Source organism: Myotis nattereri (genome assembly GCF_964212035.1).
Source record: "Myotis nattereri genome assembly, chromosome: 14".
Lineage (NCBI taxonomy): Eukaryota > Metazoa > Chordata > Mammalia > Chiroptera > Vespertilionidae > Myotis > Myotis nattereri.
In genome coordinates, this window is record NC_138089.1 from 41,895,020 (window position 1) to 41,920,791 (window position 25,772).

Below are 25,772 nucleotides of genomic sequence, written 5' to 3' on the forward strand. Positions count from 1 at the left end.
ATTTTACAACTCCACTAGAGAAATGATGGTCAAGTGCATCTTACCAGTATTTTGTTTAACATTATATCCTTGATCTGCAATAAACTCCGATTCACTTTTCTTGTTTTACTAACATTTAAATATATATTAATTGTTTATATCATGTCAGTAGGAAAGCTAGGAAACAAAAACATGAACCCCACAACAACAGCTAATGTCTACCATCACATTCGAAGCAGAAATCTTTGCCTAAGAGACAACCCTACTGGTATGATATAAAGGGATATTGCAGAGGTACAATATTCTGTTTGTTTGTTTTTCATTGGAAAATTGTTACTTTGCATTATCATCCTACGTTATGATTGTCCCTTATCCAGGAAGCAGAAGAGTTGTACTGATTTCTTTTTAAACTCCCATGATGCATGGTTTTACCTGTTTTCAGATATAGCTTCATTATAAACACTTCTCTATTTCCAGCGATACTGCTTCAGGGTGGGAAAATGGTACTTTGTAAGAAATAATCTTTACTGATATCTCTTCCCACCTCTCTGCTTGGCTCTGTTCTATTGTTCTGAACTTAAAGTCATATCTGAGCTGGACAGAAAGGGAAGAATGTGGACTAGGGAGACCTCCACAAACACCATTGGGTGTTGGTTTATTTTTTGACTGCTTACTGGCATGAAATATTTATTCGTTCTATCGTTTGCAATTCTTTAAAACCTAGTGGCATAGATTGAGACACAGCACTATTGTTTTACAAGACATCTACTGTATCTAGTTTGTTGGGATAAATGCCCACTAATTGCTGTCATAGCAAGAGGACCAGCACGGGTACTACTATTCACAGTGTTGCTTTTGTTTTTTTCTTTTGTTTTCTTTTTTGTATTATTTTAATCTATAGAGTAAATTGTTATATATACATTGGAACCAGTTAATGCCCTTAAACAATATATAGTTGTTTCATAAAGCAGGAAAGACAATGCAGAGGGAAACAGGTGCCCAAAAGCACAGTCACATGGGCTTCATAAGTTCTAGATACCACCACAAGTCAATGCTGGAGATCAGTTCTAAAATAACCGGTGTTCAAGAGGAATGCTTGAATTTGGAGAAAATACCACCCCTCCCTTCCCACCCCCAAAAACTCCCTCATTTTTTTTTTTAATAATCTTTTCAATTCACTATCAAAAGTCCTGGCTCTTCAGATAGACTTTAAATGATAAATAAACACTGCATAGTTCTCTTTTGTTTGTTTTGTGTTCTGTTTTTTGAAAAATTATTGCAGTACAATGACTCCCTTGTGGAATTCAGTAAGGAGCAAACAGTACAGGAGTGTGGGCGGTCCGAATGGGCCCTGGGGCGGGCCGCAGGAGCGCAGGTGGGAGTGCAGAAGTCTGGAACAGTGTTGCTGCTGGGGCAGTTCGGAGACTGAAGGGGGAATTCACCGCCACAGCAGCAGCGGCTGCAGCAGCTGCCAACGGGTTGGGTAGAATTCGTGGAGCCAATGGCTTTGACGGTTCTTTTGAAAATACTAATTTTACCTGCAAGGGAGAGAGAGAAAAAAAGAAGAGTACAAGAATAGACTTTTTGCAGGCTACACTTAGAATCCAAAATGGTGGGCAGCTTTTCAAGTATAGCAATAAACGATGACAGAGACAAATTCCTAATTGTGAACTGACAATAAAGGTAATGGAAAGTGTAGAAAGTCTTTCCTTTAGAAGAGCTGGGAGATCCCTGAAAATGGCTCATCCAGGGTTTTGAAAAGTCCTTTAGAAAAGTACTCAGCAACCATATTTTATTTTATTTTTTTGATACATAGACCTCCTGAGGAAAATATTCATCTTGAGGAAAAATAGGGAATTTTCATTCTACCCTTTATGCACACACTTAGTATCATGGAACAAACATTTTTAGAGACATTCATTAATGCTGTCAGTTATTCAAGTGTGTAACTGAGCAGCACAGAGGTGTGAGGTACTAATTATAAAATTCCACCATCCATAAAGAAGTTAAGAAAAACTTATCTCCTCAAAAGTTTGACATGATTTTTTTTGTCTTTGTGCAATAGAAACATCTCTCAATCTAGTTCATTTTCTAGCTAGTGGCACCAGTAAGATGGCTATTCTCATGAAGAAAATGTTCCCATTTATGGGAAGAGTAACATAATGATAGCTAAGTATACTTTGGATGCTAACATGATCACAATTTCACTTGGCTATTTAAGAACTATTCACTTCGTTGTTGAAGGCTGCATCTATGCTGGTCAGAGAGAGCTCCCAAGGTTATGACTAGTGACGCTGAAACATCAGCTCTGAGCAGAATTTTATACTGAAAGGCAGATTAAATTGCTTTTGTACAAAAGAGTAAAGTGACTTCATTTGCATAAAAATGGGCGATGCTACCAAATTAATTGGGTCAACTCATGCTTAGGTCTCAAAATAGATGAAATTTTCTTTTAACTATATTTTGATGTGTCAGCAGCACACAATAGCACCAATTATAGTTGACCCTTGAATAAAGAGGGTGCGTGGGTTAGGGTTGCCAACCTCCCACAGCACTGTTGAAAATCTCTGTGGAACCTTTGACTCACCAAAAGTTACCCACAGTGGGCCCTGCCCTTTACATCTGAAGGATTCCCAACTGTGATTCAAAATTACTATTTTTGAACTGAGTTTGGTTGAATCAATAAATGCAAAACCCTTGGATATGGAGAGCCAACTGTATTGATTGAAATTTGCATATAAGTGGACCTGCACAGTTCAAACCCCTATTGTTCAAGGACCAACTGTAATAATAACGTCTATTTTTAAAGAAAACAGACTTCAAAATGCACAATTCAGTACATATTATGTATCAATTGTTCTTCACTTTTCATTGTGCCCTGGGTCTCTCTGATGAAAACTATGGCCAATTAACCAGAAAAAAAGGGTACATGCTCATAAATATTAGCCTAAGATGTCAGGAGGTTCACAGATTTCCCCTAAAATCTTGCCAAAATTCCAGGTCAGGACAGCCATATTAGTATGTTTACTTATCTAAAAGGCACTTTTAGAGTAATGGGAAGTGAGCATTTCCCAGTAGTATTTCCCAGGCATTATATGGTGACCTTGGGTGAATAATAACATATAATAATGAGCCATGCCTTTGAGACTGTATCATCAAAATCCAAACTATTTTGAGGGTATCAATAATACCGGTGCTTTGGCTCTTGAAGATGCTACACAAAAGTTTGATTTTCACTGACGCTTTTTCCTAAAAGTATCCACTAACATCAAGAGCCGATTTTTGGTGATTATTTATCTGACTCAAAGAGTTTTCTCCCTTCCCCATGCTCTGTCATCAACCTGAGCCCAACTCAAGAAGATAAGATCCTGTGGCTGAAGGGGGCAAAACACCCCAACAACACATGAAACCAATAATTCTGTTGGTGATGTAGGGTTGACTCTCAAATCAACTTTTGTCATTACTGAAGTACCTCTTATTTATTTCCTTTAGTAAGTGACAAAAAAAATCCCAGTTCGGGAAACTGTGGGAAGCAGAGATGACACTCACCCCCAGTGGATGTGCTGCCTTCTGTAGTTTGTTGTAAGGACTGTATTTGGGTTTCGGGGGCTTCCCAGCAGCTCTGTCTTTGTGCCTTCTACTGCTAATGTGCTATTAAAAGCAATTAGAAATGACAGCTTAAAAATTCATAGAGGAAAAAAAAACACTTTACAAATATTGTTTAACCAGGGTAAGAATGTTAATTATTTCATGCAAGTTTCCAAAAGACAACTACAAAAAAAAAAAAATGCATGCACTGTTGTCTTTGGATTCTGAAGCCCGGAGGATATATATTTTTATGCTATCCATTCTACTATATAGTTTAACACGTAGAAAGATCTCCTTTATCCCCGCCTTTTCCCTTATCATTGCATAGATCTCCTTTTTTAAAAGAAGTTTACAAAGAAAAGGAATGTCTTAAAGAATTTTATGTGCAGATAAACAAAGATGCCCAGGCAGGCATGGATTTATCTCCATGCTAATATTTATTCTCATATTTGTACAGCCAAGTGTTATCCCCTTAAATTCTAAAGATAAATAAACTAAGGTGCATAAATCAGCAGAATATTGTACATATGCATGTAAAACACAGCACAATATAAGGGCTGGCTCTTCAATTGGAAACATAACTGATCTCTTTGTAAGGCTACTCAGAGTGAAAGTAAATACAACAGGATCAGTCATCTCTTTAGTAGGTGGCTGCAGGATTTAGAAATACAGTACACCACCATGTAGTAAAGCACATAAAGTCAAAGAATAGCACAGGATAAAGTTATCCTGAAAATATCAAAGCAAGTAAAAAGGGAACATTGTAATGTGAACTTTAAATAAGATCAACACTTTCCAGTGGGCAAACTGGTAGAAAAAAGATCTAATATACCTTTCCTGCCACTCTTCTTATATAAAAATAGTGCAAACTTACTTCAGATAATTTCTAAAAGGTCCAAGAAGCCACTACATTTTAGTATTCCCTCAGCAACTAAATAAAATAAGCATACATAAATAAGAACAGTGAATAGAAGATAAGTGGATGGATGGATGGACAGATGGATGGACGGATGGATGGATGGACAGATAAAGGGATGGATGGGAGAAAAAAATAGAAAGAAAGGGAGCACCCTAGCCAGTTTGGCTCAGTGGATAGAGTGTTGTCCTGTGGACTGAAGGGTCTCAGGTTCGATTCTGGTCAAGGGCACATGCCTGGGTTGTGGGCTCGATCTGCAGTGGGGGGCGTGCAGGAAGCAGCTGATCAATGATTCTCTCTTATCATTGATGTTTCTATCTCTCTCTCCCTTCCTCTCTGAAATCAATAAAACTATATATATTTTAAAAAGGGAGTAAAGCAAGCACAGACACCCTGCATGAACATGTCCCCTACATGTTTTCATTTCTAGCATTCGTGCAGCCTACCTGTTTAAGTTGTGTTTCCGAGTTGACGTGCACATCACAGATTTCACAGTGAAATGTTTTGTTTTGCAGGCCTGTGTTTCCCTTATTAACTGGTCCTTTGCCTTTCACACCTGCCCTGGGAAAGGCTTTGATAGTCCCGCTTCCATTCCGGGCTTCTAGCATGGTTTTGTGCTTTGTACCTGCCAAGAACATTTGGGAAAAAAGAGAGAAAAGGAGAAACATCTCACTGGTATATTCCTTCAAGAAACAAATACAATCATACAATTACCTAGTTTTAGTGCAGTTCTCTAGTGTGGTTGAACTATGACGCAGAAGACTATAAGGATGTGTTCGTACCACCGTATACAACATTATTTAATTACTTCTTGGTGGTGGTTGTGTGTTTTTTAAATAATGCTCCACATTACCAATAAGCACCATCAATGTAGTTAACTCCAGAGTCCTGAGATGAAATAAAAGGGGTGTGACTTCATTTCATTTCTTTTTGATGTTAATAAGACATAAATGATAGCTGATGAGGAAGAGTGATTTATTTGCTAAAAGTATTTTTGAAGATGATATGTAACAAATGTTATAGCTTTAAACAAGGCATATTTACAGAAATGGCACTAATTAAATACTCACTTTCTAAACACAATACAAATAGGTATCCTGTCTATGTATTTTAGGTTCAAAGAGTAAGAGTAATATTACTCTGATCTTAATGACTATGAAAAACACACAACCTTATTAGGAGAGTAAAGCCCACCCTGATTGGCTGATCACCATTGTCTTAAATAAGAGGCAAGGAATACGTGGAACAAGTTTAGAGTCACATGCTTCTCTTTTTCAAAATGATTAAAACTTTACCAAGTTTAATATAAAAATGTGTATTTTTTACAACTTAGATCCCCCACTTTGAATGTCATATTGCTATGCATAGCTATGAAAATGTTCTTATCTCAACCTGTAAGAAAAGAGACAAACATCAACATCAAGTGAGAAAACCAGAGGAATGGGAACATGGACCACAGAACTGTGCCATGGTGTGGCTGCGGGGCCCCACTGAGGCTGGCTTTCACACATATCCATTGTGATGCATGGACACAAACACTTTTTCCTTTGTATGAAGAGAGCATAAGTGAGAGTAGTGTTCTTCTAGGGAGCAAGAAACATGTATATACATGTATATACACTAGAGCAAGGGTCCTCAAACTTTTTAAACAGGGGGCCAGTTCACTGTCCCTCAGACCATTGGAGGGCCGGACTATAGTTTAAAAAAAAACTATGAACAAATTCCTATGCGCATGGCACATATCTTATTTTGAAGTAAAAAACCAAAACGGGAACAAATACAATATTTGTATTTGCATGTGGCCCACGGGCAGTAGTTTGAGGACCCCTGCACTAGAGGCTCAATGCATGAAATTTGTGAAAGGGGGTTGGCCCTCGCAGCACTGGCTTCGTCCAGAAGATTGTCTGGAAGGACGTCTGGAAGGTTGTTCGGCTGTTCATTCTAATTACATATTACGCTTTTATTATTATAGACTAGAGGCCTGGTGCACGAATTCGTGCATGGATGGGATCTGGCCAGCCCACCCTGATCTGGACTGATCGGGCCAGGCCAGCCAGGGGGAGGGGACGCAGGAGGTTGTCGGGCCAGCCGTGCCCCCTGGTCGAACTCCCAGTTGAGGGGACAATTTGCATATTAGCCTTTTGTTATACAGGATAGTGTGTGTGTGTGTGTGTGTGTGTGTGTGTTTATGTGTAGAAAGTTGTTGGTTGTTTAAACTTCTTTCTTTAGACAGGTGATTTTATCAAAATATTTCTTTTCCACGCAGCTTTTACAGTCAAACTGAGAAGTATTCCTGAGGCTGGTTTGGCTTATGCATGCTTAAAAGGAGTCAGTAGGAGTCACTCTTATCCTGATTTTCTTGGGGTACTCTTGATTCACTTGTGATAGGGGTTGGTGTTTGGAGGGCAGAACCTGAATGTGTCAGAAAAGTGTTTTAACCTATTCAACAATATTCAGTAGTTTATCTGGCCAGATGTAGGTGGCTTGTCTCAGGATTGAGTGTCAGGTGAGTTAGGGAGACAAGAGGATATCTAAAGGGGTTGGCCACAATAGTAGGGGATCAGAAACGTAGGTTAAGATCCAAAAAATAAAATTCTCCCCATAATATCTTTAGCAAGTTAAGCCCCACCTATGTCATGCCTCTAGAGAAAGAGAAGAAATGGGATATATGTGAACATTTGAGAAATACCCATTCGCTCAGAAAATCATTGGATTTTTAGCATCATTCCAGCATTAGTTTCTCCACAGAAGCTAGCAAAGATAAGAAGTTAAATATATCTACCCATGCATGCACTAGCACATATGTGCTTGCATGCGTGTGTGTGCATGCATGTGCACACACACGGTTAAATATGTGGCAAGATGGGGTAAGAAAATTCAACTAATAACTTTGACTCTGGGCTTACTATTCACTGTTAGTAGAGTGAAACTTTTGTGACATATAACCTCCTGCATTTTGTAGCAGACTGTCAATCATAATTAAATAGCTATTAGATAGTTCTATAAGACTTTAAAGCTTGAATAAGCTGTGAGGGTTGCTGTATTTCCTCTAAGTAGAGCTGAAATTTAGGAAAGGTGTCCTCTTAATTTTAAAGCACTTACATTTTTGAGAGTTTGAATGTGTATTAATATAAAAATAGTGGTTCTTAGGAGACTTCATACTCATTTTATTTCTAAAACATTGCATGTCTTGTGCTAAATTATTCACCTGCTCACAGCTGCCCTGTGAGTTAGGTGCTATTACTCCATCCATTTTAGAGATAACAATCTGTGACTCAGAAAGGCTGTTTGCCTGGCTCACAAAGCAAGCAGTACTTGACTTGTGACCAGTACAAAGTGGATTTCTATGTCCCTACAGTTGCAGGCACTTAGCTAGGAATCCACTAAGAATTTCTGAGCCAGTTACACCGGAATGTCACAGCTCCTTTAATTTTCTCCTTTGTTCATGCAGTCTTCTCTAAACTTGGATTTGAATCTTTCGAATCCTAATCCCTCAGCTTTTTTCTTTCTTTTTTTTTTCTTCTTGCAAGGTTCCTTTCTGCTCAGCACAGCACCATGAAACATGATGCTTCAAAAGGCTGTGGCTCTGTGAGGGCCAGTTTGATCACCTCTTTGATCACTTTGGTTCAACATTGTGTAAACATCTTGCAAGGCTTGTGCCTTCCTCTGTGATTGCACAGCAGGTCAGCCCCCAATCTGCTTCTGTAGTTGATTTCTTCCTCGGAGGACAGAATCTGCAAGAAGCTAAGTGGACCATTTTCTCCCTATCACTTTTAAAAGGCTGATACTGGCTCTGGCCTTCACTGGAAACTTCATGATGCTTGAAATGGGAAACCATATTCCAGCCACCGTTTAAATTCAGCAAGCCGTAAGGCTCCAATTAATACTATTTTTATTGTTTGTTTTTGATGACATGGGGTCAAGATATTTACTTATCTTATATCTGCAAAAATAAAAGTCATATATGGAGGAAGGTGAAAAGGCCTACATTTTCCCTTGATTCCCTATCATCTTCAAACTACCCTTTTTTTGGATGGCTCTCAAGTTAGGTACAGAGTAAAGGCAGTTGAGCAAGAAAACTGGCGAATAACTTTTAAAATTAAATAATTCATTGGGTCATAGAACATTTGAGGAAAAACATTTTAAATGAATAAGATACACGATTCCACCAAGGATAGGTATATCAACAATATTAACAGTGGTTATCATGTTCCAGTCTTATTTTCTATTTGCATATGTGTATTTTAAAAAAGTTTGGAGAACTTAGTTAATGTGACTTTGTATAGAATTTTCCATGGAATTATATATACTTTTAGAAATGCACATGGTTTTTAATGACAACGTAGGCTTACATTATGTGGCTGTGAGGTATTTGCTCACCAATCTTAGACATTTGCATTGCTTCTGTTTTCCCCTATATAATTAGGTTGTAATGAACATCCTACTCACTAAATCTTTTATCCCATATTTGGTTGTTTTCCTTAGAACAGATTCTCAGAAGGAATATTATAGGGACAAAGAATATGACTTCAAGTCTTGATTTAAGCTACCAAACAACTTTCTAAACATTACAAAAGATGTTTCAGAGGGATTTGTTTTATAGAAAAATGTATCTTGGTATATTTTGCAAAATTTGCCCCTGTAAAAAATAAATTTCAATACTTTACAATTCAATGTTCCAGAGTGCCCATGAAATGATATTTAGTAGTGTTAGGCTAGACTAATGATTTTCAACCTTTTCCATCTTATGGTACAAATAAACTAATTACTTAAATTCTGTGGCACACCAAAAAATATATATTTTTTGCCAATTTGACAGAAAACAATAGGTATTATTTTTATTTATTCACATCATAAAGCTACTGTTGTGTTAGCTGTTATTATTTTATTTTATTAAAAGAGCTCAGTGCCCCTGACTAAATAGTCAGGTATTGCATGTTTTAAAAATTCTTGCACTCTGGCTGGTGTGGCTCAATTGGTTGGGCCAAAAGGTTGTTGGTGGGCTCCAGGTCAGGACACATGCCCGGGTTGCAGGCTTGATCCCCAGTAAGGGGTATGCAGGAGGCAGCAGATTGATGTATCTTTCTCACATCCATGTTTCTGTCTTTCCCTCCTGCTGTCATCATCTCTCTTTAAAATGATAAAAATAAAAATACATAAAAATTGTTGTGCCACCACAGTTGAAAATCATTGGATTAGACCAGGGGTGGGCAAACTTTTTGACTCGAGGGCCACAATGGGTTCTTAAACTGGACCGGAGGGCCGGAACAAAAGCATGGATGGAGTGTTTGTGTGAACTAATATAAATTCAAAGTAAACATCATTATGTAAAAGGGTACGGTCTTTTTTTTTTTTAGTTTTATTCATTTCAAACGGGCTGGATCCGGCCCGCGGGCCGTAGTTTGCCCACGGCTGGATTAGACCCTTAACAAACCCATGCAACTGCCAGTGATAATTTAGTTACCTTCTCATTGATGAATTCAAATGATTCAGCTTATAGGTAAATGGGCGGGAAAGTGATCCATCTCCATACGAACAGTAAATGCAAAGGTGTTTTTCGATGTGCTTATTTATGACATTAGGTGTAATGGCATTAGAGTCCAACTCTTGTGTGTCCCAATAAAGAAAAATTCTCTTGAATCTATACACCTGAACTGTTTAATCAGTACCAAAAGCCTCCATGTTCTGTTTCTTTTTATCCTGTAAATGTAAAATTAGCCTTTTCTCACCCTGACCTCCTATATAACATGTACTTTTCATATTTGCACTCTGTCTTAGAGATAAAAACTGTGGTTTACTTTATCAGCATATCAACAAACATTAAGCACCCAGAATGACATCCAGGATATCAAGTAACCAAGTATTGCCCCCAATGAGTACAAAATTGTATTAGTTTTCTTAGCTTCCTAGTTGAAAGCAATGTGCTTATTCACCAGTAATTTATCTGAAGTCTGATTTGCAGAGGTGAAAGAAGGGACAGGGGGAACAAGAAGTCTAAAACAGGGGGAAGGAGAACTTTGCTTTTAGCATGAGATGAAGGGCCAAAAAGGTGAGATGAGATGAGAGACAAGCCACACACATACTACCAGAGGGATAGACTTGGTAACCAACTACACCCCAGAGGAGAGCTCTAGGCCAGGGACCCAGTGGGCTGAGCACTGGCTGGATCTGTGGGGAAGATAAATGCACAGAATCGATATAGCAACACATCCTTGAGGTCACAGCAAGTGAGGAGAAATGTTAGGCATCCAGAAACCCTCTTTTGTCCATAATCACCGACTACAGCTGAGGATCCCCCTGCTTCCTTAGACCTGCATTTAACACACTTTATGTGCATCGGTCTCATCTCCTTAAAACAATGCCCTTAAGAGCATGGGAAAATGCCACATTGCTTTTATATCCATTACCCAAGAGAGCTAGAAAAAAAGTCTTCACACAGTAAACACTGGATCACTAAGTGGACAAATTAGATACACTTACTTAGTAAAACAGATATGAGCTTGTATTAGATATTTATAAAAGCAATTATTTATTTATTTTTGTGTGTAAAATAGTCTTATTTTTATTTTTCAAAATATATTTGTATTGATTTCAGAGAAAAAGGGAGAGGGAGAGATAGAAACATGAATGATGAGAGAGAATCATCAATTGGCTGCTTTCTGCACAACTCCCACTGGGGACCAAGCCCACAACCTGGGCATGTGCCTTGACCAGGAATCCAACTGGTGACCTCCTGGTGCATCGGTCAATGCTCAACCACTGACCCACATCGGCTGAGTAGACTAGTTTTGTTTTTAATTTTTAAAATTATTTTCTATGGAAGCAAAACTTAGTAGGAAATTCAAAGAACATTTAAAGTGAAAAGCAAAAGCCTGCCCACCTCTCATCTGCAAGCTGCATGTCCTCGGTTGTGACACATTTTCAGGTGTAAACTTCCTGAAATGTTCTAAACGTCAATGACTTTATATCAGGCATGAGTTGCAAAAAGAATATGGGTCGAACATTCCACTTGGTTTTCGAAAGAACAGGCATAGAAAAGTATACAGCAAGACAGTTCATCTTGACAAAACTCTGAAGTCACCCCTTCTGGTTCTTAATCAGTGAGATGTCACCAGGTTGAAATAATTAAACCCTGAATACTCACAGGTATGCAAAACAATATTTTTATTAGGCAAGAGACTGCATATCACAATCCCCCAAACATACTATTTGTGACTTATAGCTAGTGCACTGTCTGATTGAAATTCAGTGGTAATGGAAATGTTCTGTATCTGTACAGTCCAATATGGTGGCCATTAGTCATCTGTGGCTCTTGAACACTTGAAATGAGGCACTCTGAAAGTGAATTTGCAATTAATTTTAACTTAAATAGCCATCTGACGCTGGTGGTTACCATATTAGTACAGCGTTAGCACTCAAAATATCCCTTACATGGATGTGGAACATGTAGGAGGTATGAGTCTGAATTGTTGTTGTTGTTTCGTTTTTATCATTTGTATAAAGGTAAAAAAAGGCATAATTGTGATAGGAGAATTTCTATATATTTTCTTTTTTTTTTTCACTGATTTGGTTATCTATTTTTTTTTTAAATTTATTGCTTAAAGTATTACAAAGGGTATTACATATGTGTCCATTTTATCCCCCCGCCCTAGACAGTCCCCTAGAATTTCTATATATTTTCAATCAAACAGAAGTATGACCAGTATTGTAGAAGATGCTGAATAGGATTAGAAGATACTCTTTGGGCCTTAATAATAATGATGTGAACATTGGCCTCAGGTGACTGGCTTAAATGAGTTTTTTACTTGAAACATGAAATGATAGATCTCCTGATGAAACAAGTCTTTCCATATTTTATTCTGAATACAGAGGCATAAGCTAGACATGAGCTTCTTAAAAACCTGGTTTTGCTCATTCTCTTATTCTCAGTGCCTGGCACATAGTAGATGATCAGTGAAGGCGAGCTGAAATATTAGATATTAATAAAGTTCAAGGAACAAATATTTTTAAAGAGAGTTGTGACCTCAGGCTCTGGAATGATGTAAATCATTAGCTGTGTGGTTAAATTTCTTTGTGCCTCAGTGTACTCAGCTCTAAAAAAAAGACATTATATGCTCTACTGAAGTGTCTTAAGTACATTTGTTGTTTTAAAGACTAATTTTGGCACTACTGTATGCTCAATAAATTAGAACCCTGACCTTCTGGTTCATGGGTCGACACTCAACCATGGAACCATGTGGGCCAGGCCTGTATATTTTTTTTATGAAAACAATAGATTATGAATAAACAATGATAGTACTGTGATTGTGAAGATGAAGAAACAATATTTGAATTACTTCAGTTATGTCATTCTATGTAACTACATGAAGTTGTTATATTTAAAACAGCTGTGCAGTGTATGGATTTTGGTTGCCCAGCTCCAGTTGCCCATGTTGATAGCTGCCTATGTGATGCGCCCTGCACTGGCCACCTTCCCTTCCCTGGTTCCTTTTCCCACTCCCCTAACCTGCTTCCTTCACCTCCCCGAAAAACTATCTGCCCTCAAGTACCTGTCTCAGAGTCTGATGGAACCCAAATTGACATACATCACAATAATCCTAAACTAAGTCCTGCAATGACTACTCCCATTCCTAACAGGAGAGTGCCACACATAGAACCTCTCTCCTTCCCACTCACTCAATGGGTTCCCCATATCAGACCCTGTGGGAAAAACGCAGGACACCAGGATGGTAGTAGCACATGTCTGAACACAAGAAAGATGGCATTCACCTTTGCCTTCATTTAGAGGAAGTCCCAGAGCCTCCCCACACTGTCGCAGGTACAAATAACAGAGCTGAATCTGGAGCTCAAAAATGGTACCCAAAACAGGGTCGAAGAGCATCTAACATCTGTCCTTTCTTCTTTGCCACGTCCAGTCTGTCACAGCTGACTCATCCAAGACTAGAGTGAACTTTAGGCCTGAGCCCTGGAAGAAGCTCCCTGATCTAGTAAAGGAAATTCTGGAGTACAAAAGCTCATGCTGAGCCTGGGAAGGGGCGTGGCTGTAGTCCCCTGACTAGGCTGAAGGTTTGGAGGAGACACCCCAATAAAGGGAGTCAGGTAGGGGCAACAACCATATTTACCACCTTAAATTTTCAGATGAGATCGTTTTAGTGCTTCTCAGCTCTGATTACACAACATTGTTTTTTTTCTTTTCCAAAACACTATACCTTACAGGCCCTGGATATATAATAGATCAGAACTCCTGCATATAGAAATATATATTTTTATGTATAAATATATTTATACTTTAAATATATTTAAAACAAATATAAATACATTTATGTTATATGAACATATTTAATATTCATATAGAATCTATGATTGTATATATATCTACATATATTTAAAGCGCCACAAGTGAATGTGTTTTAAAAGCTCCATAGGTAATTCTGACACACAAAGCAGAGCTGAGGGCTACAGAATTGCAATATGAAAAATGTCGACCTGATGTGATATAATCAAATAAATAATTCCCGTTTACTTAATCAGATGTTTCTGAGAAGAATTCAGAAAGGGTATCCAAATTCTTGATGAATTAACTCCCGACTCAAAGACTATGGTTTGTGCCCCTCCTCAAAATAAATGTTCCTCTGTTACTATGCAAAATGATCAAAAGAAATTGGGAAATACATGGTCTTCCACTGATGTTTATGCTCTCCCAATTACCTTGCTTCCAGGAAGAATGTATTTGTATGAGTAAACAGGTGACAAATCTAATGGTATAGATTCCGGCTTGGCAGGGGACAGATGCTTTACTGTGTTTCTCAGCCCTTGAACTCATGAACTCTCCTTGACTACAGCTCATGTGGTATGCAGGAAGAAGGGAAGTGCTGAAGGAATTGTTCTCCATCTGCAATTACTCCCTTAGAGTCTTGAAGTCAATACTTCACTATTACCAGTGCAGCACAATGACTGGTCAATGACTCAGTCAAATACAGCTGCAATATTAACTCAGGGTATAATTCACAAGTGATTCTTTTTCTACTGTAATTGCTGACAGAGTCCTGGCAATGAACCCAGTCTTTCAGAGAAAAGTTGATCTTGGGCCAAAGGGCTGGCTAAAATCTCAGGCAGGACATAACTAAGTAACTAAATAAATAAACACGCTATTATCTATATCTAGATAGATAGATCCTACATAAATATATATCTAGATAGATAAGTATAGCTATAGATATATAATATCTTGATATGGATATATTACAGATGGATGAGATAAAAGTATATTAAGAAAGCATTTCATCCTGACTTATCAATATTTTCTATTATGACATATGGGAGTTAGAGTTTATGTTAGCAAGACCTGGGTTTAAATCATGGTTCCTTACATCATCGTGTACCTTTTCTGAGCCTAAAATAAGATGATTAGTATCTTCAGGTTGTCAGAATGAGTAAATAAAATATTACATGTAAAGATCATGCCTCAATGGTTGCCCATAATAGACACTTTCTTAAGTTTAATTTCCCAGGTCATATAGATTAAAACTGTCATAACCACAAATACAGACATGAAGTTATCCAACCCAAATTTGCAACTATGTTAACCTTAGAAAACTTAACTCAGAAGCAAATGCGTGGAAGCACTTAGCCATCTAGAAATCAAAAAAATGCAAAACTTATGCTTTAGAATTATATTTTACTTTATCCCCGTATGTTTCCTGACACACACATACACACATGTACAACACAGCACAGGAGTCTTGGAAACCTTCCCTTGACCCCATGTACGTGGCACGCTGCGTGTCATTTTTATTTTTTAATGGTTATTGAATTGCATGTAGTAATTGTCAGTTTTCTGCCACCTCTCCAACCCCTGCTGCAAAAGATCTCATCTATTCGGAGGAAGATAATTGCCAAGCTGTGGAGACAGAAAAAGAATAGCTGCATCTCACCACTGTTGTGCGCCTCCAGCTGTGAGGCAGAGTTGACAGCAACCTTGCATAGCGAACAGTAAAGGAGCCGTTTTGCCTTTTCTTCCTCGGTCTCCGTAGAAGGACATGAGCTATTGCCACTGGCGGTTGTGGGGCTTTTTTCCACTTTAGAGGTTATCTCAGTTGTCATAACACTGTTTTTGGGAATTTCCACAGTTGTCGTCGTTGATATTGCTGGTGTCCCTGTGGTACTGTCTGCATTCAAAATAGCACAGAGAAAAAAAGAGGGAAAAACAGTGGTATTATCTTACCCTATTTGGAAATGTATTGCTCATATTACATTCTACTAATACTAATAAGAGCAGCTAGCAAGTGTTGCTTGTCAGCTGTGAGTCAATCATCTCATCGGGAAATTTACAGAGATGACCACATGTCGTTTGGTATATTGCTATACAACATTCTGATGAGTCTTCAATATATACAAATACACTTTACATTTTTTCTAGGGTGTAAATAAATATACCCACAACTTTCTGTGGTTCACATAGGGCCTTAGCAAAATAATCTTTACAATGTATTATACTTTGTACACATATATTTCTACACAGATGGCTTTTTTTAAAGGGGATAAATACTTAAAAGATATTTGTATTTTGATTTACTACTTGTCTTTCTATTTTCCTTTCACATTTCTTTCTTTCATTTAAAAAAATAAGCACTGATCCTTTTGTACATGCTTGTGCAAAAGAAAAAGAAAAAGAAATGGAACCTTGATGATATATTTTTTTGTCAGGAAAAAGAGTTTAGAAAAATCATCACCCTATTTACAAAGAGTTAACACCAAGTACAAGAATCATCAATATACAAGTAAGAGGGATTCTAGTATGGCCTATTTATTACACTCATACCCTGTGCCGGGCTTTGCTTGGGAAGTTTGTGGCATAGCCTTCAAACATTATGGCCCCTCTTTACAAGGCATCCACAGACTGGTCACACCATGTGAATGTCAAATAGTTTCCAGAGTTTGATGACGACTGTAACCCTACAACCCTGTGGCTTCAAAAGGTTGATTCTTAATCCTGAGAGGTCAAGCTCTAAAGTGAAACTACCTTGTCTTAACTTCAATTGGGTACACACAGTTCTCATCCCAAACATGCCAATGACCATGGTGTTAGGGACATTTGCATAGCCAACAACACACCGCAAATGAGCTCTATGCTCATATCCTTTCTATGCTTATCCTACTTACTCTGCTTCCCTGCTGGCTGGTTCTTAACCTCCTATTTAAAATATTCCCAGGCTGTCTCTCCAGTTACAGCTGCTCTTGCAACTGTTTCTCATTCCATATGCTGCGGTGGTCACTACCTAATGCCAAGCTGCGGAGTCCACGATAAATGGGTGGGGTGGTGGCTATAAAGGACAGTGATCTGCCTGCAATGAAATGTCCTCAGAAATGTTTACTTCTTGTTAGCTCACACCATCAAGAGTTGATTAGTTACAGGATGCATTTTAACTTGGATACCTCTTTGATCCAGATACAGAGGTGGGGACATAGGTGAGATTAATTATGGCTTCTTGGAGTCAGAAACAGTAGTCAATAGGAAGATAAATGAGGTCTTGTTGAGGGCTGTTTTATAAAACAATTCATCTGGATCTTATTTCCTTTGCCTGACGCTTCGCATACTTTTAATCGCTTATTTTAGCTGCTAAGATCATCAAGTAAGCCTCCTTCAGTGTCATGGAGATTATCCACCAACCATGTAAAAAAAAAAAATCAGTCTCCCATGGCTAGAGAAAAAGAAATAAAATTACTGTGACACCAAATTTTGCCACCAGAATTCGTTTGTTCCTTTGAACATGAAGAGGTCAATGTTCTGATTAGTTTTTACTCGCCTAAAAAGGTTCCTGATTAAAATTACAATATCAGGTAACAGCCAGAAAATCATTCTGAGAACCTAGATATGGCATAAAATACAATGACTACTTTAAGACGGTCGAGTAGCTGTTCATTGCTTCCAATAAACCAGAAATGATTGTTTGACAGCATAGGCATATGTCTGTAAATAAGTAACAAATGGCCCGTTAATTTGCTAAGTGTTTACTATACATAATTTCATTTAATCTTCAAACAAACCTGTGCAAGCAAGGAAATCTGGAAGTTAAGGAAATGTCTCTGGATCACACAGTACTATATGGTGAAACCAGGGCAAAGTGTTTCAAGAGACAAAGAAATCAGGGGTTTTGAAAAAAAGAAAATGTGAGTGATAGATGACCGTGGCCATGATAGTGATTTTCCATAGTAAGGTCACAGACACCACATTTTTCTTATGTTGAGCTCTATAGGGAGTGATAACTGTAAATACAGAGATATGTAAACTTGGTGTGGCCACATATTGGAGCCAGAATACGATACGATGGTTATTTATTTCATTTAAATCTAAGTAAAGATATTCCTATTAATATCCGACTTCTAATGAATTTTCCTTTGAAGTGACCAAGTTTATTTTACTCTTGACCTGAAAATTGTACATTGCATGGGTCATAGCAATCCTAAGCTGACTTCCCTATTTAGAGTGAAATTCCTAACAGAAGTATAGAATAAACAAAACCATGGATCTTCCAACCCTTGTGACAGCTACACTATTGTCTTTCCTAACCCCAGAGGATAATGTACATTTATATCAAAGACCCCATAAGATAGAGACACCAGATTCTCTATGCCTAGGGCTTAGTGAAGCATTAACATTTCCTAAGGCAAGTCCCTTGCTTGAGACGGGCTTAGGGGAATCGGTATCAAAACGCTTAACTTCTGGCATTTTTACTTTGTTGCATCCTCTAGACCACATAGCTGAGCCCAGATCTGTTACTATCAGTTTGCAGTAAATTGGAAAAAACTACGAACAGTTATAACAAGACAGATTTTTCTCGTTTCATTTATAAGTGGTGAGGGGGACTTTTTTAATAACCAAAAAAATTTAAGGTAAATATATTTTAAGATTATGCTGAATTCAAAGAGAACCAATTATTTTATAAATTGAATAGAAAAATTACACATAGCAAAGATATTTAAATATGGTATGTTAAATTAACAATTATTAATGATCCTAATCCACTCATTGACAAATTCACCATAGTAATATGACATATTAACAGGAGGGAAACTGGGTGCAGGGAATACTGGAACCTCTGTAATATTCTTGCATATTTTAGATAAAACTAAAACTATTAAAAAGTTTATTAAATTTAAGAAAATGGAATGATAGCCAGTCAATAATGTATCATTGTTATTTTGTAGAATCACAGTCAGAGGGGATCTTAGATCAGAGTCAGAAGCTGTCGTATAGGTTTCTTGGGTTTTGTATTAGTAAATTTCCCAAAGTCACATAGTGCTCTGGGGGAGAAAATGGGATTTAACACTGCATCTTTCAGTTCCTCGTGTCTGTTATCCTACACTGCAATGACTTATGTATTCAAACTTCACTCCATAAACATTTATTAAGCTTCTATTTTGTGCTAGGTTCTATATTAAGTCACTAAGAATGAGAAGGCCAATAAATGTCCATCCCACATTAAAGGGGTTCATGAGACATCTCATTATGAATTTAAATAATAATAATAAACTTAATCAGCATGAAAAGGAACTCAATACATATGTATTGAATGAAAACAGTACATGGCTTATAGAGAATAATTGTGGAAGAAATTTTAAAGCATTTACAGTTATTAACTCATTCAATCCTCACAGATACCTAAGGGGCTTGGCATTTGTATCCTGATCTGAGAGAAGAAACTGAGGTACAGAGAGAATTGGGAACCTCCCAATGCCAGAGCTTCAGTCTCTAGCACAATGATACCAACTCAGACAGTCTGGCTCAGAAGCACATGGTCTTCATTTATTGTTATTGCTAAATTTTTTATTTTTATCATAAAAAGTATAAACTACCTTCCCTTCAGTTAATTCACATTGGTCATGACTTGCTATGCATGTTTGAAGACAAAATTTGATTTTAAAAGAAACTAAACATGGTCCGAGCTAGAGTCGATCACATATGTCTAAACATCCAATTATGTTAAAGTATTTAAGCTGCTGGAATCCATTTAGGAGGAGGAAAGAGAAAACCTACAGTCCTCAAAAAACCTCTTGTGAGAAATGATAAAGTGTGAACCACAGGCCTTCCTTACTGCACCTTTTGCTTTTCTTTGCTGTTCTTTTTAAGATCAGAAAGCAGAAAAAATAATTCACTTTTCTTAATGTTTCCCAAAGGCTGATTCAGATTTCTTTGCACTAGTCAAACTAGGCTCTAGGAACAATCTATGCGACAGGGAGTTGGAAATAATGCGTGCAGTTCAGTGGGAAGAGAAAGGTTTAAGATGATTTGGGTTTGCATTTCTGGGTTATGTCTCTGCCAGTGCCCAGGAGCAAATACTCATTATTGCAACTGTCGCAATTTGGCTTTGGCATGAAAACAGACAGCTAATACTTCCTGGAACGGGGCCTTAGTTGAGAATGAAAGGGAACTTGACTGCATGCAGAGTGGCTCCATTGTAGTTCTCATCTTTATAAGAAAACACTGTAAAGACCTTCAAAAAAACACACAAAGTATAGGAAAGGATTCCAGAAAATACCAACAACTTGAATTCCAGATAATAAAATAGATCAGCCAAGTGACATGGTCTGGATAAGAAATTTATTCTCCTAGTTACGGGCCTCATAACCTAACTGGGAGAACCAGAGATGAGTTAGGTCTTCTCCTATGTCATAAGAATTAATATTATAGCCCCGAGATGTCCATCATGTTTTCCTATAGATTGAAGACTCAGAATTATATACGATTTATGTCCCTCTTCCATGTGTGAACTGAAGTCTCACCCATGTTTGCTAGAAAGTACGCCAAACAGCTGATTCCTCTTGAATATGTTGACATTTTGAAAAATAAAAAGGTGCTTTTTGACCACACATACACACAAAAAAAATCACAAACTTTTAGAAATTGTTACTGGTGGTTTCTTTCCTATGGACTTCATTTAATTTAACCAACATTTATTCAGCTCAGTAACACGCTCGTAGGCTCAGGCTGAAATGACCCCTGCATTGGGCTCTGTACTTATGAGGGCTCCACATATCAATCACAAGTCACTGAAACAAAAATCTATTGTGGTTTTTTTTATCTTGTAAAAGGTTTTTGGAAAGTTCAATAACTATTTGAGGGAATAGGAATTATAGGAAAGGAAAGAGAGGGCTGAACTGGGTGCCCCAAAGGCCAGAGGTCAAATACTTGAGGGTGTTTGTATGCATCTGTTTTTGATGGTGCGTGTGCCTGTCTGGCTTTGTGTATTGAGAAGTGGGAGGAGTCACAGCTTCTATATGGACACCAGAGAAAGAGGTTGGTTTGTTCAAACTTGGCTGCATCCTTTCTAAGGAACAAAGTTCCCCCATGCATTCATTCCCTCCATCTACTGCAATGGTATGGGGAGTACTTCACGCTGCCTGGTAAACTTGAACCCACAAAATGAGGTTGGGGAGAATGAATACCTCCCCCAGCAGGCTACCCAATTTCGCTGGGTCTAGTTACCACCCAAATGCCCTTGCTTTTCAAATACCTTCTGCCAAGTCTCTGTTGATCTGTGTTACCACTTTGTAGGACTCAGGACTGGCTCAGCAGGGTAGATTCCTTATCATCCAGGTCACAAAGGCAATCCCCAGGCTGTGAGGCTGCTAGGTGAAGTCTGAGGTATCACTTGTAAATACTTAGCTATATGGCATATGCTATATGGCAGATGGTATCCATTTGTACTCTTGTCTTGGTCCTGAAACTTTTGGGGTGGTCCTTATTGAATCCTCATGTGTCAGACCCTGTGCTAATCACTGGCGGTGAAGAAATAAACATGCTATAATTTGTATCCTGAAGAGTGAAAAGGTTCGCTCACATAATAAGAATGGAGGGGATATGGATTTCCTCTCTTTGAGGAGGATGAGCATGAGGAGGTGTCACTAGAAAATATTAGAAAAATAATTGTACTTCGAATTGATTTATCACATCTCTGAGCCACACAAAAAGTGAATCACTGTACTTTTTAAATCAAGTGGCATATTCTGTACTACAGTGACCTGAATAAAACTGTTAATGTCCTAAGGGATCAGGTGAGTAATTCTTTCTTCTTTTACATCATTTGAACTAGATTTCTCATATCTCACATATATTAGAAATTATAGAAAGGAAAGAGATTGTAAAAAACTTAGAAAACAAAAATATCGAACTGCAACTTTTGAGATGCTTTCTAAAGCTGCCCAATCCATGATTTGTTGGAGGCAATTATGTCAGGTATAGATTCATACACAGTGATAACAGTTATCTCTTGCACTCACTTTTGCCAGGTACACCACACACAGATTAAAAAACAAATTATTCTAATAAAAAATATTTGAGACAGAGCCTGATTTTTTTAAAAAAATGGAGATTCAACTTTTGGATTTCCCTCTTGAAGCCAGGACCAATTAGTTTCATTGGGACTGGCCATTTTTAGGAGGATCATGTGATTTGACAAGTCAAGACAGCACCTGTCCTTGTAGACATGCAGGTCTGGCTTTGCCATATGTTTTGATTATCATTTTGAGAAAAGCCACAAAGGTTTACAGAAACTTTCCAAATGTTAAGTTTTAGCATCTGCGTATACGTGTGTGTGTATGAAATCCTGTGTGTGGCACAATCCCTGTGTTCTACATGGGCTGTGGGCGGCCAGTTTTGAAAGGTTCCCTAGGGACACAGTGCCTGTGCTCCCAAACACTGCTCATTCCCACCATGGTTCAGGGACTCTGGTCACATGACTTGACTGAGCTTCTCCCTCAGAAGGCCAGGTTTCTATTTTAAGGAGAAATACGATGATCCCAGCTAGTCTTATTTTTTTCCTTTACCAGATAACTTGCCCTTGCTCCTTTCTTTAAAGTCTACAAGAAGGGCCTCACTCTAGGGCAGAAGTCTTGACAGCTATGTGTAAGGGTTAATACCCCAGTGGTGTTCTTGGTTGGTAACAGTCACCTCAGCAATCTCTAATATCTTACCCCGTTGGAGCTTGAGTTCCTGAAAGTCAATAGGGATTACACTCCCTACTCCTAAAGTATACATGTCCTCCATAACACAACTAGAACAGACCTTGCTAGTTATTTGCTAACTGGTAAATACTGAGGCTTCTGTCAACAAATATGTTCTGTTAGGCATTTGCCTTCCTTTGAAAAGTTGAGATCATATCCCCATAAAGACACTTAGCTGAAAATTGGCATGGCTATAGAAATAGCAAATCTCTGACCTGCTACCCTAAGTTTTCAACCTTACTCATTTTTGTCTCATAATATATATATTTTAAAATATATTTTATTGATTCTCCCACAGAGAGGAAGGGAGAGGGACAGAGAGCTAGAAACATCGATGAGGGAGAAAAATCGATCAGCTGCCTCCTGCACACACCCCACTGGGGACGTGCCCACAACCAAGGCACGTGCCCCCTGACCGGAATCGAACCTGGGACCCCTGAGTCCGCAGGCTGATGCTCTATTCACTGAGCCAAACCAGCCAGGGCTCATAATATTTTTTAAAACTCTGCTTCTCTCCCTCTATTCTCACTGTGCTCTTTTGGCTCTCACAACACCCAACACTGATGTGGGGCCAAGATGTTGGAAAATTTGGGGAATCAGAAACACTGCTATTACTGCACACTTCACAATCTAAACCTTGGGGTTTACTAAACACAGATTGTTGATTCCTGCCTGTAGAGTTTGTGATTCCTAGGTCTGGGTCGGGACCTGAATATATGCATTTCCAACAAGCGCCCAGTTGCTGCTTCTGCTGCTGTGCTGAAAACCACCATTGACAGGTCTGCCTATTAATTTCTGGTTTAGCTTAACGGCTCTCAGCTTTACAGCTATAATGTCACTCAGAGAGCAAGTCAGGAAAGTCAAAATGGGAAATGAGGGGCTCTTGTTTTTCCTGTGACTGAACGACTTCCTGAGACATGGAACTTTCAGTACTGAAACAGAAAAAGTGCCCGGCAAGGCAGGTCAAGTTCTTACTGGAGGTGGGAGTTTGGAATAAATGAGAAGACAACTCTCTAAAAAATATGTTCAGTGCTACGCAAGTATGCAATGAACCATTTCTATCGGAAGATGCATTTTTGAGATATATGTAATAATAAATGAGGAAGGAAGAAGACACAGTCAGATCCTTGAAACTGAAGTAAATAACTACTTATTTAATGTTCCATTTAGCAGTTAAACCAGAAGCTCTTTTGTGAGAATATAGTCTTCTCTCTGTATCTTGGAGTCCATGTTTCTAAGAGAATTTGTTTCCTACACTGCTCAAAGAATGTATTCTTTATCTCCTCTGAACATAAATTAATTCAAAGCAGATTAGTTCAAAGCTAAGTTAATCAGAAGGCAAGACCACTAGGCTTTGAGAGTTGAGTGGACATGCCATTGAGAAGTACCAAGGGGTTAGTTTTGTCAGAATTTGAAAACTTGCTGATAAATAGTACAAAAGGGAAAGAAAGGGGAAGACAAAAAGAAAATCAGTGTATTCCAAAGCTATTTTAAGTGACTTGGATGCCCCTAGATTAGGAAACTGCCTTTTTAGGCAGCTAATAGGGATTTTTTTTTTTTTTAGTAAGGCAGAAGGAAAAAAAAAGTCTATTCGAATCTATAAATGGTAGTTCCCCTGTTCCAAGAGCCACAGTAACAGCTGCCATTTCATCAATGAGAAGACCTGTGTATTGAAAGCTAGATTTGAAATCTGGCAAAAAGTCATGGCATGTTTTTTCAGTGATTGCCTTTGGTAGTTTATCTGTTTATGGTAACAGTCTCCTTCCTTTTGGCTGTGTGTTTAAGTAAGGGTTTGCCTTGTGCCCTGAACTTCCATAGTATCTAACTACTAACGTTTATGACATGATAGATCATGACTCTTGAAAGCTTTTACTAATTGAACTTGAGCACAAAGTGAGCGAGAACATGCCTTCTGAATAATAGTGAATTTAGATTATGTGTAGAGAATTAAGAAGGTGGAGGTAGTCATGCTATGCCACTTAGGATACAAATCCTTGCTGTCGTAGCCTGTGAGGCAGCCCATATAACATATTTTTTAAAAAAGTAATAATTGTCAGCTCTCCAATTTTGTTGTACCTTAGAGCTGTCTTGAAGATAAGAAAACAAGCTTCCATAATAGATGGCACAATGATAAGGTATTATTGTGGATATAGTATAGAGCATTATTCCATCTGGTCGCAGGCATTTTATTGTATGTGTAAGAGTTACTTAGCAATTTTCATTACAATGTTGGTGTTTCACAGATTAACTATGCAGGGAATTTTTAAAGCAACAGAAAGGTACCATGATGTAGCTGACAGACCTTTGTCACATTCAGACATCTGGATTATTTTTTAAAAATTCAGGTGACCAAGAAAGGCATTTTCAGGGAGTTAGTTCCACTGGACAAATTATAAGAAATGGTTGGCAAAGACGAGAGAAATAATGCAAAAGAGAGGGCTCTTTAAAAAGTGAGAAAACATGTATTTTTTAAATGACCTTTCAACAACTTCTAAGTATTCCACTTAAACTATAAACTGCATAGTCTCAAGAATCCAACTACCAGTTATTTTACCCCAAACAGCAATTTATTATTATTTTTCCTCCTGCAGAATGGAGAACAAGAGGCAAGTCATCATATAATCATTTTTTGATAAAATTTTTCTCCTCAAACTGGTTGTTTCCATATAATGTTAATATGCTCCAACCAAGAAGTTTAAGATCTGGAGGACACATAAAACTAAGAAAAAATGTGCACATCAAAATAGAACAGGAGAAATCAGAATTCTACTCATTATTTACTGAAAAATTATTAGAATTGCTTGGAAACTAGTAAAATTCTGGAGCAGATGCCTCTCAGTGAAACCGAAAGACCAATTTCTAAATTGGTAGGATTCCTTCCTTACATGCAGAAACCATATACACCAGATTTCCATGAAATTCCAGGTTTAAAATGATCTCTCCTATTATTTCCATAAATCATCACACCTCCAGAAATTCCAAGCCACAGCAGACTGCCTCCGGCACAAAGTCCCCACACTGAGCGCTTTTCTTTTCCTTCTTGAGAATATATTCATGGGAAGTGTATCACCATTTCATCAAAACACTAACTGAAACGCTGAAAATAATGTCCATCTCTCTTTTATGTAAGATGATGCAGAATAAGCATTTTTATTTTCCTTAGGCCTCATTTACGAGACTAGTTATTTTGACATTATTTAAAAATCTTCAAATCTAATTATTTATTCTGTGTATATACTCAGAAAAAAAAATAAAGTCTTGGTTCGCGATACCAACCACGATTTAC

General features: G+C 38.0%; 1 protein-coding gene across 3 annotated transcripts in view; it reads right to left on the reverse strand.

Annotated features, from left to right (window-relative positions):
• Positions 1-303: 303 nt before the first annotated feature.
• ZNF385D (zinc finger protein 385D) overlaps positions 304-25,772 on the reverse strand; it is a 696,979-nt gene continuing 671,510 nt past the window's right edge. For all 3 annotated transcript variants that reach the window (XM_081105789.1, XM_081105791.1, XM_081105790.1), the window contains 4 exons: positions 15,418-15,651; positions 4,930-5,108; positions 3,529-3,630; positions 304-1,517 (listed from right to left, as the gene is read on the reverse strand). In XM_081105789.1, coding sequence (XP_080961915.1) covers positions 1,284-1,517; positions 3,529-3,630; positions 4,930-5,108; positions 15,418-15,651 — 749 coding nt within the window. In that variant the 3' untranslated portion in view covers positions 304-1,283. The remainder of the gene's footprint in view (positions 1,518-3,528; positions 3,631-4,929; positions 5,109-15,417; positions 15,652-25,772) is intronic.